The sequence below is a fragment of the Loxodonta africana genome, chromosome 3 (assembly GCF_030014295.1).
Source record: "Loxodonta africana isolate mLoxAfr1 chromosome 3, mLoxAfr1.hap2, whole genome shotgun sequence".
NCBI lineage: Eukaryota > Metazoa > Chordata > Mammalia > Proboscidea > Elephantidae > Loxodonta > Loxodonta africana.
In genome coordinates this window covers 1,304,051-1,318,257 of record NC_087344.1, presented here as the reverse complement: position 1 = coordinate 1,318,257, position 14,207 = coordinate 1,304,051, and the positions used below count along the sequence as shown (strand labels likewise).

General features: G+C 61.5%; 1 protein-coding gene across 1 annotated transcript; it reads left to right on the top strand.

The window, feature by feature from the left end:
* Positions 1-4,494: 4,494 nt before the first annotated feature.
* On the top strand, positions 4,495-13,548 carry MEX3D (mex-3 RNA binding family member D). Its single transcript, XM_064280120.1, has 2 exons — positions 4,495-5,065; positions 12,140-13,548. Exons 1-2 carry the CDS (start codon positions 4,495-4,497, stop codon positions 13,519-13,521), a joined length of 1,953 nt encoding a protein of 650 aa, XP_064136190.1. The 3' UTR covers positions 13,522-13,548.
* The last annotated feature ends 659 nt before the right edge of the window (positions 13,549-14,207 follow it).

Sequence of the window (14,207 nt, the reverse complement as noted above, 5' to 3'; positions counted from 1 at the left end):
ACAAAGTGGAGCTGACCGCACATTTACTCACTACCCAGACCTGTGCTTCTCAGCGGGGGAGACGTTTTTGGTTTTCAGAACTACAGGGAGGGGAGGCTGTGTTGTGGGTGCTGGAGGCCTGACCCCTGGCACCTTACTTGGAAACAGGGTCTTTGCAGATTTAATCAAGTCGAGGTCACACTGGAGTAGTTGTTGGGTGCTGTCAAGTTGATTCCGACTCACGGCAACCCCGTGTGACACTGGAGAACTGCCCCATAGGGTTTTCTAGGTTGTCATCTACAGAAGCAGATCACAAGGTCTTTTTCCCCTGGAGCTGCTGGGTGGATTTGAACCGCCAACCTTTCGGTTAGCAGCCAGGTACTTAACCGTTGTGCCACCAGGGCTCCTTATTTCTGGAGTAGGGTGGGCACTAAATCCAAGAGCTGGTGCCCTTATAAGAGGGAAACCTGGACAGTCACAAGGGACGGCGGCCATGTGACGACAGAGGCAGAGATTAAAGTGATGTGTCTACAAGCCAAGGCCTGCCAGCCACCACTGGAAGCTAAGAGGTTCCAGAGAGAACCAGCCCTGCCAACACCTAGACTTTGGACTTCCGGCCTCCACAAAAGTAAGTAGATTCTTGCTGTTTTAAGTCACCTGGTTTGTGTAGTTTGTTAACAGCATTTTACGGAGCCAACAGGGGAAAATGATACTGCCATTGAGTAGGTGGAGGCCAGGGATGCTGCTCAACACCCTACAGTGCACAGGACGGCCCCACCTGAGAAGGGTCTGGCCCCAAAGGACAACAGTGTGAGGTGGAAAAACCCTGTTCTAGTGTCAGCCATTAGCAGTTTATTCTACTTGTTGCGTCATCCATGTCCGTTCACCCCTCCCTCCATCTTACTCTGGTGTGTTTGAAAACACATGGCAGACACACTCTTCTGCCTCCTAAATGCTTCAGTGTGCATATCACTTACGAGAGGTCAGGGTTATAAAGTCAAGTCCCAGGCAGTGCAAACGGTGAACATGCTCGGCTGCTACCTGAAAGCCTGGTGTTTTGAGTCCACCCAGAGGCATCTCGGAAGAAAGGCCTGGCAATCTACTTTCAAAACACTGACCATTGAGAACCCTGTGGAGCCCAGTTCTACTGTGACATACGTGGGGCCGCCATGAGTCGGAGTCGACTCTAACAAGTGGTGGTGGTGGTGGAGGCAGTGGCTCTAAAATGACTCGGAATACGTCATCGCAGTGCCGTTACTGACAAATCTTTGCAATTATCAAACGTCTGGTTAGTGGTCACATGCCTCCCATTGTTACTTGAAAGCAGGATTCTGGGTGCCCTCTCACCTTTTTACTTTCCACCTGTAAACCATCTGTTGCAGAACAGCCTCCTTGTTTATCAGTCCCTGCTCCTGAAGCCAATTCTCCCCACATTTCGAACAGCGCTTTAACTCTCCCAAACAGCCAAACTCCTTTGGTAGCCCCCCAGCCCAACTTTCCAGAGCCCCCACCTCCATTGTTCAGCCACCAACCTTGAGCTTCTCTTCCCCCACTTTCCCACAGCAACTCCTTTTTTTTTCTTTTTCCTTCATTTACTTACTCCCTTGTTTTGCTGGAGCACATCCTCAAGTGTGCTAAGACCTTATAGGTATGAAACATCTTGATTTTTTTCTCCCACTTGATGAGAATTTAGGATAGACATCACTTTCCCCAGGAACTGTAAAAAATTTGTCCAGTCTTTGGATTCCTCCAGCACAACCAGAGTGTTCTCACTCCTGACCCTTTGAATGTGACCTGGAAGCATTTCGAGGTGCCGGGACCCAGAGTCCCAGCACATTCTCTCTGTTTCCTCTGTTCTCTCTGGAGCTCAGGAGTCATTCCTCTATTATTTCTTTCTTCTTCCAGTTCCCATCTCTCGTCTTTCTGGTTCACATTCTGGGAGATTTCCCAGGCTTGAATCTTCCAATCTCCTGAATTTTTTCTTTCAGCAACCGTGTTGTTAACTTCCACGCCCCTTCTTGTTCCCTCTCATCCTTCTTCAGCCTCCCGTGGGAGAAGCAGCTAGATCTTTTGGGATGTGGAACGGTGTCCCCCCAGGCCACCTGTACTCCCTCTGCCTGCACCCATCAGATGCTGCCTACCCCCATGCCAGGAACCACCCCCCCAGAGAGAAAGAACTGTGAGCAGGTCCTGGGACGAGAAACTGGGCAGGCAGAGAGGAAGGCGGGGAAGGGAAGACACTCTGGGTGGACGAGAGAGGCTGGACCCAGGATTCTGTCCCACAGGCACAGGTGCCTCGGAAGACACTCCACAGGACTGATGGGGTCAGGGCAGTTTAAGGAATGCATGTGTGAATGAACACAGGACCCCACCCAAAGGTGCGTCCAAAGGCAGGTCACCCACTATGCCTTGGTTCCCCCTACCACCAAAGGCCTGGATGTGATTCTCTTTGCCACCTCAAACATCCATCCTATGGGTAAAGCAGTCCTGACCTCCCCCACCCCAGCCCCCCTGCTCGCCCCCTTTTTCAGCCTCTCCCCCTCTTCAATCTGTTCATGTTTCTGGTCCCCCACATGTCACAGGGCAGGATTCCACCTGACTTCGGAGGGGGGTTGGAGGGAGAGGAGTCAGCATGTGGTCCAGCATGATGGGTGCTCCTGGGGACATTCTGGGAGGGGGTTGTCTGGGGGTCCTTGGGCTGGTCAGGCCAGGCTTCCAGTACCAGCTATGGCCACTGGAAGTCTCTGAGGAGATGGGATACCCTTGCTGGACCACAGACACGTTGTGGGGGTGGTTAGGAGGGGTGCCAGTCAATCAAACACTGAGTGCTTCCTGAGGGTGGGACATAGGCCCCCGAGAGCCTCTCCTGGGGAGGGGGCTACACACAGAAACTATGAAGCAATTAATTCCGAGCTTTTGAGTGCTAAAGAAGGCCGGGCCCCAAGAGAGGGACTGGACTGGATGTGGCCTGGGATGAGGGAAAAGCACACAGTGCAGAGTCCCAGGGACTCATCTGGGTTCTGACCAGTGCCCCCGTGGAAGACAAAAAAAAAAAAAAGTGTGTGCAAAGTAGGGGCCAAAGTGACCTCCAATCCAGAGGGGATAGCTGGGTAAGGGGCTAGGTGGGGACACCATCCCAGGTGGAGAAGGCTGCACTGGACAAAGGAGGAGGGTGTGGAGGGAGCAGGTCTGCCCACCCCCAGGGAACCCATGTGTCTGCCCAGGCGGGGTCCATCCTGCCCCCAGCCTAAGTATCCGCAGAAACCTCACAACCACACGAGGCCACCACGGGCTCCTTTGATGGAAAGGCAGCTGGGTGGCAGGGCCCCTGGACAGGGTGGCTGTGGAGGTGCACGCTGGGCTGCTCCACAAAGGAGGGGACCAGCAGGTGGGCGCCTGGCACCCTTGAGGCTGATGGGTCATAAGGTCTGAAGGCTCTGCCTCGGGGCTCGCTCACCTGCCCCACCAGGCTGAGGGTGGCTGAGCGTCCCTAACCACAGAGGGCCCAAGACCCTGCCTGGTCCTGCGGGGATGAAGCCTCCATGCCTCGGCCCAGCGCGGGGGACCCCGGGGGGGGACCCCGGGAAGGTCGCCGCCACAAGGAGCGCGCGGTGTGGACGGGGGGACGAGAGGAAAAGAGGGATCCGCAGCACAGGGAGGGCGCGGCAGGGACGGGAGACAAGAGGGCTCCCCGGCACAGTGAGGGCGCGGCAGGGACGGGGGACAAGGGGGCTCCCCGGCACAGGGAGCGCGCGGCGAGGACGGGGGACAAGGGGACAAGGGGCTCCCCGGCACAGGAAGCGCGCGGCGGGGACGGGGGACAAGGGGACGGGGGGCTCCCCGGCACGGGGAGCGCGCGGCGAGGACGGGGGACAAGGGGCTCCCCGGCACGGGGAGCGCGCGGCGGGGACGGGGGGGCTCCCCGGCACAGGGAGCGCGCGGCGGGGACGGGGGACAAGGGGACGGGGGGGCTCCCCGGCACAGGGAGCGCGCGGCGGGGATGGGGGACAAGGGGACGGGGGGGCTCCCCGGCACAGGGAGCGCGCGGCGGGCACCTACCTGCCGGCCGGGCGGCGGCCCCCTGGCCACGTGCGGGCGCGCGCTGCTCGGTCCCCACCCTGGGCCGCGGAGGGGCGGGGCCGGACCTGGCCACGTGACGGCCGCCCGGCGCCCCGCCCCCGGCGCGTGCGCGCTCGGGGGCCCCATTGTTGGGCCGCGGCGTGACGTCACGCGGGGCGGGGCCGGGGCGGGCCGGGGCGGGGCCGAGGGAGGCGGGCGGGCGGGAGGAGGGAAGGAGCTCCCGCCGCCGCCGCGCCCGGGCCCGGCCCGCAGCCGCCGCCGCCTCCAGGAGCAGAGAGTCGCCGCGCAGACCCGCCCCCGGCCGCCGCCCGCGCCCCCCGCTGGATGCCGGCGGCCGGCGGGCGCGCTCGCAGAGGCGGAGGGCGGCCGGGGCGCGGGCGGCGGGGCCCGGGGCGGCCGGAGCGGCAGCAGCGCGCGCCCTAGCGCCAGCCGGCCATGCCCGGCTCCGTCCACCAGCCCGACGGCGGCGGGGGCGCGGGCGGCGCGGCGGGGCCCGGGGCGGCGGCCGGCGACGACCCCAGCCCGGGCCCCGAGGAGGCCGCGCCCCGGCCGCCGCCTGAGCCCGACGACGCGGCCGCCGCGCTGCGCCTGGCGCTCGGCCAGCTGTCCCTGCTGGGGCTGGGGGCCGCCGGCGACGAGGACGACGAGGGCGCGGGCGGCGGGGGCGGCGGCGCGGACGGCGGGGCGGCCCTGGAGCCGGCGCCCCCCGACGGGCCCGAGCCCGGCGCGCCCCTGGCTGCGGTGGCGCCGGTGGCCGCGGTGGCCCCGGTGGCGCCCGGGCCGCTGCCGCTGCTGGAGCCCGACGTGAGCCCCCCGCCGCCGCCGCCCCGGCCCTCGCCGCCCGACGTGTTCGCGGGCTTCGCGCCCCACCCGGCCGCGCTGGGCCCCGCGCCGCTGCTGGCAGAGCAGATGAGCGTGATCGGCAGCCGCAAGAAGAGCGTGAACATGACCGAGTGCGTCCCCGTGCCCAGCTCGGAGCACGTCGCCGAGATCGTGGGCCGCCAGGGTGAGTAGCCGCCGTCGGGGCCCCCGCGCCCAGTGTCCCGGAGAGGGCGCCCAGCGCAGCCCGCGGCCGCGCGCGCCACCGGCCCCGGACACGCCCCGGCCGGCCCGGCGTGGTGGCCGCCTTTGCGCCTTTGTCCTGCGGCCGGCCGGCGGCCCGCGCTCCTCCCTCGGTCCCTCCCCTCGGCGCCCCGGCCCCGCCGCTGCCTTTGTCTCCGCCGCGTCGGCCCGGTAGGCAGCGCTTCAGCCCAGACCAGCCTCCAGCGGTGATTCCCCCGCGACAGGGGTGCGGGAACAGGGCTTGGGCCGGGCGATGGGAGCACCACGCCCAAAGCAGGTGTGGGCCGGCCCGCTCGGGTTTGGGGGTCGGGGTGGGGGGGCGTCTGGGTGCACAAAGAGGGTTCATGCCTGGGAGCTGTGCTGGGGGCGGGGCAGGACAGGATGGGACCCTCCTGTGAGCCTGGAGTGGGGGGTCAGGGATTTGGGGGCACGTGGATGGGCTGGCTGCAGAAGCCGGGGTATAGCCCTCCCCTCGAAGGCTGGTGGACAGCAGCCCAGGGCACGGGGTCCTAGCAGCAACGTTGTCAGGGTGTCCCTGTGGCCACCCCATTGTTCCCTTTGTTAGCACGGTGGGCTGAGGTTTGCAGGGTGACATCAAGCCGGCTGTTGCTCATTGGCCCTGGAGGGGCAGGGCGGTACAGGCGGTACGGGTGGTGGGTAGTGCCCGGCCCAGCACACACCCACCAACCCACCGCCCTTTAGCCTCAACTTTCTCCGGTGTTTCTCTAGCCTGCCACCTATCCCAGTCCTGACCCTCTCCTGCCTGCCCCTGGTTCTAGAACTTGGGGTGGGGCCTGGGCGGGGCTCGGGTGAGGCTGCAGGACACTGAGGTGGGTGGGGGGCAGAGAAAGGTCAGGAGGCTTGAATGGAAAGGTCACCTGTCACCCTCGCTGTGGGCAGGCAAACACCGGGATGCCCGTACAGCCCTTTCCTTGTTCTAGGTGGGCGGGGCAGCTTTGCTAGCCAGCTTCCGTCTTCAGGGATGCAGGTGGGTCCATCCTCACCACCTGTGGGCGCATGAGGGCCGGGTGTTGTGCTGGGCTCGTGACGCCTACAGGAGTGGGAGCTGGCATGGGAACAGGCTATTCCCTGAGCCCTGCTGGCTGCCCACAGGGACAGCACGACTCTGGGTGGACAGCCCCTTCCACCACCTTGTGGCCACTTTTCCATTTAGGGCTCCTGTCTCTTGTAATTCCTATCAGGACACATAATGAGAAAGCTGCCTTGTCTTGAGTGTCTGTGAGCCCTGGGAGGGCAGATGTGGAAACCGAGGCTGTAGGACTGTTTGCCCAAAGTCATGGCTGGGTGAGGGTAGTGCTCTGTGAGTGTGTGTGACCCAGCATCTGAGGGTCCCTTGAGGAGGTTGCAATTGCACAGGGCAGCCTCGACCCCTGACCTCGGGCCAGACACTCTAGGGCAGCTTGGTGGGGCCAACAAGGGGGCGCCAGGCTCAGCCTCGTTGATTAGGTACCAGGCGGGGCGGCAGCCGGCGGCAGAGGGCCAGGCAGGCTCTGGTGGGTACCTCAGACCTGGAGAGCTCACTCTGTAGGCCTGGGTGACCCTATGACCCCCAGTGAATGAGATACAGGGGCAGCACCTCCCTTGGGATTTTCGTGAGGTTTTTTTGGGCAAGTCATGGGTCTCATCTCAGCTCCGGGCCAGCAGCTGCTACCCGTCTCATAAGCAGGGTTCGCGGTGCCAGGAAGGGAAGGCCAGATGCCAAAACAGGGTGGCATCCCCAGCAACCCTTGTGCTTCCTCAGCTCTAGAACCATTTGTAGCTACCAGCTTCCCCATTCAGTCCTCAAGTACACTCTTCAAAGCCCCTTGTGCTCCAGCTTGGCCCCCTCCTTCTGGTCACCACCCCATACCCCATTCTGGGGTCCCTGACCTGAAGCCCGTTCTCCCCTCCCTGATGTTCTCAGGCACTCTCTGGGCAGCAGGCAGAGCCTGCACTGAGCACCAAATCCTTTTTGTCAAACCCCAGGTGAGGGCCACCCTCCCTGCAGAGGGCAAGAGGGGTACACCCGCCTGGCCTCTCTTGCCAGACCAGGCTCACTCTCTGAGTCTCGGTTTCCTCAGTCCTAGAGTTGGGGCCAAGAGTCTTCTGGGCACACAGTAGGCCTTTATCTCACAAATCTCCTTTTCTCCCAAGGGCTAAGGAGCCCATGAGACACCCTGGCTGGGAAGTGTTCCTCTGTTACAGGCTCACACTCACTCGTGTGCTAAATCTTGATTGAAGACCCACTGTGTGCTGGGTCCTGGGGTGGCCTCGGCCTTGCTGATTCCCCCAACATGCTCCCAACAAGATCCTCCTGCATCTGTGTCCCAAATGGGGAAGAAAGGCAGGGTGGCAGGCTGGGGTGCACACCCGGGTTTCTCTGGCATCACCCATGCTGCTGGGGCAGGGGGTGAGTCAGGAAAGAACTTTCTATCTTCCAAAGCTGGAGCCCAGCTGCAGCCAGTTCAGGACTGGGGAAGTGGCTCCATTTCACAGACAAGCAAGATGGGTGGGGGGCACCTCCCTACAGCCAGTCCAAGGTCATCGGGGAGGCAGGCACCTGATCAGCTGCCAACCAGCTGCCAACCGGCTGTGGGTGTGACCCTGGCCCCGGGCTCTCCTCTCTTATCCAGCACATCAAGTCCACTGGCTGCCTCCCGGGGGCAGGGTCCAGGGCTGGCGCTGGCTGCTTGACTTTGGTTGGGTCTGCAGGGCCTTGCACAGGTTTTTAGTAAGGAATGAGTGAATGAGTGATGCTGAAGAGAGGATTGGACTGAAAGCCACCTCGGGTTTCCTCCATCACTGCTGTCGTCACAGGCTGGGGGGTGGTCTTCCACACACACTGTCCTTCACTCCGACCCCTCGCTGTCCACGCCGCTGCAGGCCTGGGGCTGGGGACTGCGCTGGGGTGTTGGCAGTTTTCCGGTGTACGTTATACTCAGCAGGTAGAGGCAGGGTTCCCTGGGCACCCGCCGCACAGCAGGCCCCAAGTTGGGGGCTTGCAGGTTAGAAGTACAGATGTTCCCTCCACACCCTGTGAATGAATGATGAGCAAACAGGGTCCCCCCCCCCACCCTGAGCACCCTCCTGCAATGGAGCCTCTGCCCTGTGCCAGCTGCCTGGTGGGGGTGGCGGGAGCTGCACTGACTTACAGTTCTAGGGACTTGCCCAGTCCTGCCCTGCTTCCGGAACTGTGTTCACTGGTCCCTCAGCTGAGAGTAGGACATGCCTCCTCCCCAGCGTACCCATCCAGTGTGGGGCGGCCCCCGCCTCCCCTGGATAGCCTTGTGGTCTTATGGGTAGCTGTGTCCTAGAGTCACCTGTGTGAGCAATCAAGCTTCTCAGGGCTGCCCCCTCCCCCCACCTGGGGTCCGCATGGGCCTACATCCTTTGAGGGAAGGGTCCAGCCATGCAGGGGTGCTGGGACCTGGGGCCAGTCACCCAGATTACCAGGCGGGTTAGGGCCCTGGGGCAGGATCCAGGAACCTGCATTCCAACCTGTGCCACAGAGCGTGGGGACCCCCCAGAAGCCCTCTGATCCAGGGGCTTGGCCCCCGCCACCCTCACCTTTGCCTAGCCGTGTCATCCCTGCAGGGCAGGGGTTCAGCCGGGTCCCTTGGGCACCCCTCTCGCCTCCTCCAGTGAGCCCGCCTGACTGTGCCTGCACACACACTTTGCAGAGTCTCTCATTCCAATCTTGATTTTCTGAGCTCCCCAAAGCCAGGAGGCCTTGCTGAGGGCGAGCGCTCCAGACTACCCTGGGCACGTCAGGGACCTCAGTCTCTCCTCCTGTAAAATGGGGCTAGAAATAGATGTGGTCTCACAGGTTCGGGGCAGGGCCGAGTGGGCTCTGGGCCAGGTGGTAGACCCCCCGGTGGGTTCTTGGGCCCCCTTGGTCCTCAAGAGCAGCTGACAGGAGGGGTGCCTCAGCACAGCCTGGAATGTTCACTTGGCTGGTCTGCTTTGTTGTTGTTTTAGGTGCCTTCGAGTCGATTCTGACTCAGTGACCCCATGTGATAGAATAGAACTGCGCTATAGGATTTTCTGGGCTGTAATCTTTATAGGGGAAATTCTGGTGATGTAGTGGTTAAAAGCTACACATGCTAACCAAAAGGTCAGCAGTTCAAGTCCACCAGGTGCTCCTTGGAAGTCCTCTGGGGCAGTTCTACTCTGTCCTGTAGGGTTGCTGTGGGTCGGAATCAACTCGATAGCAACAGGTTTGGCTGATTTTTATAGGAGCAGATCACCAGGCCTTTCTGTGACAGAGCAGCTAGTGGGTTCAAACCACAGACTTTTTGGTGAACAGTTTGTAACTGTTTTAGAGGAAGAAAAGCAAGGCATGAAGAGAGGGCGGGGTTCCGCCTGAGGCCACGCTGTGGAGACAGAACCCTGGATGGGAAAAGGGAGTCTCTGGGGATGGTTGCTGACACAGGGTCCTCCCACCCCACCATCTGCAGCACCTGCCCCTCAATGCATTTCTCTACCCAGGGACAGACAGCCAAGGTCAAGGGGGTGGGGGCGGGGGTGCCCCAAGGTGGCCCAATTCAGCCCCCGCCATGTGGGTCACGTGAGGTGGCAAGAGTGTGGGGGAGGGACCTTAAGGATGGTGATGGGGGCTGCAGGTGGTAAAGATAGGGACCTGGCAGCTCCTTGGTGTTCCCCATCCTGCCCCCATCCCAGACAGTGGTCACAGTGGCCACGAGGCCTCTAGGGACAGAACCAGAGCCCAGCACCCTGGCCTCGCTTCTGAGACCCATGGCCCCCATCCCCACCCTGCCTGGGTCCTGCGGGGCAAGGGGCCTGTGATTGAGTGCAGACGAAGGGTGAGGACTCGGGGGTAGGGGCAGCGTGACACAACAGGCCTGAGATTTAAAAGCCCCCTTCCCTCCTCTGCCGAGTGGGGAGAGGCTTATGGAGGCCGGGCCAGTGAAGGCGGCCAGGGGGAGGGGTGGAGCCAGAGGGACATACAACTAGGTTGTGGGGGCAGGCCCAAGGCCAGAGGTGGGCCGGGACCATGCTGGGTTTGGGGTGCCAGTAAGGTGGCGGGGCTGGCGACGGGAACAGCCTGGCCCCAGGACCCAGGAGGCCCTGCTGGGGAGGTGGGAGGGGAGCTGCCCCCCCACCTCCCTGGGGGTTTTCCTATCTCCTGAGGGAGCCTCCCCGGCCACACGTTTCTAGTCAGCCCATGAACCAGCCTTGGGTTACCAAAAGCTGCTTTGTTGCTAACTTTGTGTCTTGTACCAGAAGCCAAGGAGTTAGCTACATTGTCAGCACCCTCAGTGAGCACTGTGTGTACCGAGCAGTACACATACCTAGGTGCTCTTGTCTCCTGGGAGCCAGGGGCGGGGGCGGGGGGGGTCTCCTCCCACTCCTGGGCCTGTACTCAAGATCCCCGGACAGGGGCAGGGACCTGGGGAGTCCACATTGGGCCCTGGGGGCAGCTCCTGTTTCCGGAGACCCCAGCTACACTCCTCTCCACACGCACTGGGAATGGGGACTTGCCTCACCAAAGATGCTTCACGACTGACCCTGTGGCCCCCACACTTCTCCCCAACGGTGGCATCAGGAGCAAGGAGGGAGGGACCCTGAGTGGCTGCAGCCCAGGCACAGTGGACGCAGCTACAGGGCAGTGTCCCAGACAATGATCCTTGAAGCTAGGGACCCAGCCAAGGCCTCCTGAGGTCCCTGGAGTCAGGGCGAGACCTGGGACCCCGGCAGCCTGGGGGTTTCACTTGTTCGGAAGAAGATCACAGGCCATTTCCACAGACTGAGCCTCCGTTTCCCCATACATCAGGTGGAGGGTTGGTCTCAAAGGGGCCTTCCTGTCTTCTTTTTAAAGTTATATTGTGGTAAATATACGTAGAAGCCCTGGGGGCACAATGGTTAAGCGCTTGGCTATTAACCGAAAGGTCAGCTGCACGGGAGGAAGACCTGGTAATCTTCTCGTGTAAAGCTGCAGCCTAGAAAACCCTACGGGGCAGTTCTGATCAGTGACGTGGGGTTGCTGTGAGTCAGAAATCGACTGGATGACGCTTAACAATGACAACAAAAACATACATAGCGAAAAAACTTGCCACATTAGCCATTTTTGGGATGTACAATTTCGTGGTGTCAGTGACATTCACAGTGTCGTGCAGCTATGACCAGTCATGCCAGATGTTTCCATCACTGTTGACAGTATTTGTCAGGCAGCCACTCCGCGCCCCCCGCCCCAGCCGCTGGTAGTCTCTAACCCACTTCCTGTCTCATGGATTTGCCTCTTCTGGACATTTCTTGTCAGTGGGGTCAGACACCACGGGGCCTTTTGTGTCTGGCTTCTCTCACAGGGCATCACGTGTTCAAGGTTCATCCATGTTGTCGCGTGTACCAGGGCTTCATTCCTTTTTATGGCTGAATTCTGGGGTGGTACAAACGGTTAAGAGCTTGACTGCTAATCAAAAGGCTGGAGGTTCGAGTCTGCCCAGGGGTACCTTGGAAGAAAGTCCTGGCAATCTGCTTCCTAAAACTCGTTGACCACCCTGGGGAGCACAGTTCTGCTCTGCACACAGGGAGTCCCCTCAGCCGCAGCTGGTTTGTGTTATTTCTGGTTTTCATGTTCCCCTGTGTGGATGGACCACGTTGTGTTTCTCCGTCACATGTGGGTGGAGGGAGCCTTCTTGCCTTGTTGTTTTTGTTGGACGTGTACGTGGCAGAACATACGTCGTTTCAGCTGTTTGTACGTTTACAACTCAGTGACGCTGATTGCATTCCTCAGGGTGTCAGCCCATCCCACCCTCCTTTTCTGAGTTGTTCCTCCCCAGTGATGGGGACTCACTGCCCCCTAAGCTCCGTCTGAACTTTGCAGTTGCTGTTGTCACCTTCATGCTTTTTTGCTCACTGCAATGCCTCTGGGGCCCAGGACTAGAGGGGAAACTGAGGCTCGGTGGGAGAATAAAGCCCATGGGGAAACAGGGAACAGGGCGGCTCGGGAGGACTGTGGGGGCTCCAGCCCGCTCACCGAGTCTCCCTGCCCCCACAGGCTGCAAGATCAAGGCCCTGCGCGCCAAGACGAACACTTACATCAAGACGCCGGTGCGCGGCGAGGACCCCGTGTTCATTGTCACGGGCCGCAAGGAGGATGTGGAGCTGGCCAAGCGTGAGATCCTGTCAGCCGCCGAGCACTTCTCCATGATCCGCGCCACGCGCAGCAAGGCCACCGGGCTGCCCGGCGCGGCACAGGGGCCCCCCAACCTGCCGGGCCAGACCACCATCCAGGTGCGGGTGCCCTACCGCGTGGTGGGGCTGGTGGTGGGCCCCAAGGGCGCCACCATCAAGCGCATCCAGCAGCGGACACACACCTACATTGTCACACCTGGCCGTGACAAGGAGCCCGTGTTCGCCGTCACCGGCATGCCGGAGAACGTGGACCGTGCCCGCGAGGAGATCGAGGCCCACATCACGCTGCGCACTGGCGCCTTCACCGACGCCGGCCCCGACAGCGACTTTCACACCAACGGCACTGACGTGTGCCTCGACCTGCTGGGCGCTGCCGCCGGCCTCTGGGCCAAGGCCCCCAACCCAGGCCGGCGGCCCTCTGCGGCCACCGCCGGCCTGCGTGGGGACGGGGCCCTAGGCGCCCCTGGGGGCCCCGAGGCCTTCTATGCAGGCAGCCGCGGGGGGCCCCCGGTGCCTGACACGGGCCCCCCCAGCCCCTACAGCAGCCCGGGCAACGGCGGCTTCACCTTCGGTGGGGACGGCCCCGGGGCCCCTGTGGCAGGGCCCGCTGCCCCTGAGGACTGTGACTTTGGCTTCGACTTCCTGGCGCTGGACCTGACCGTGCCCGCTGCGGCCACCATCTGGGCCCCTTTCGAGCGGGCCGCACCCCTGCCGGCCTTCAGTGCCTGCTCATCCGTCAACGGGGTGCCGTCCGCTGCAGCTGCCCGTCGCCCCAGCGGGACTGGCACCCCCCGCCACTCGCCCACACTTCCCGAGCCCGGCAGCCTGGGCCTGGAGCTGCCGCTGGCCCGCCGCGCCCCCGACCCGGTGGGCGCCCTGCCCTGGCTGCCCCCATCCCCACAGGGGTCGCTCTCGTCCTTCTCCACCAGCTCCGGCTTCTCGGCCGCCGCCGCCTCGCTGCCCAGCAGCACCTCGGCCCCCTCCAGCTCCCCCCTGGACTCGAGCACCTCTGAAAGCAGCCGCAAGCCAGCGGCCACCGTGTCCTCGGCCACAGTGACCGCAGTGGCCCCAGCCCCGGCACGAGAGTGTGTGGTGTGTGCTGAAGGCCAGGTGATGGCTGCACTGGTGCCCTGTGGCCACAACCTGTTCTGCATGGACTGCGCCCTCCGCATCTGTGGCAAGAGCGAGCCCCAGTGCCCGGCCTGCCACACGCCCGCCACCCAGGCCATTCATATCTTTTCCTAGCAGGGGACCTTGGGGCGACCAGCCCTCTGTGGGGGGGGGGGGGCGGGAGAGGAGGAGGGAGGGGGCAGTGGGACCTCGGGACAGGGGACAGCGTTGGCCTGTGTTTACAAACGAGCTTTAACTCCATCCCAGGCGTGGAGACGGCGGACCGGCAGGCCAGCAGTGCTACGGTTCTTAACAAATAGCAGTGTTGAGTTGATAGGTTAAAATAAACAAGAAAGAAAAGGTCCTCTGGCACTTTTTATTTAAGACACCCTCCCCCCCATGGTGATCTTTTAAAAGAAAACACGATTTTTTACCACTTTCGGTTGTCATTCTTTTTGTACGTGGCAGTTTTCTGGTTCGACGGTGTTTGTTTCTGCAAAGCCGACAGCGGCAACGTTTTTACGCCTTTTTGGGGCCGACCCATCACCGTTTTGTACATTAGCCGTGCGGGGCGGTACGGGGAGGGCGGGTCTGGGGAGCACTCCACCCAGAGATTTCTACCTTTTCGAATTATGAATCCCCTCTGTGGTTTCTGTTGTTGGTTTTTACAGTTTTTTTAAAGTTATTTTTGGTTTTTATGTTTTGTTTTACTTTTTACCTCTTGTGTATATGTAGGGAATTTATAGGGAAATATGTACTTTATGGAATAAATTTTAAGAACTAAAATATATTTTATTTTAAATAAAATAACGGACCTTTGA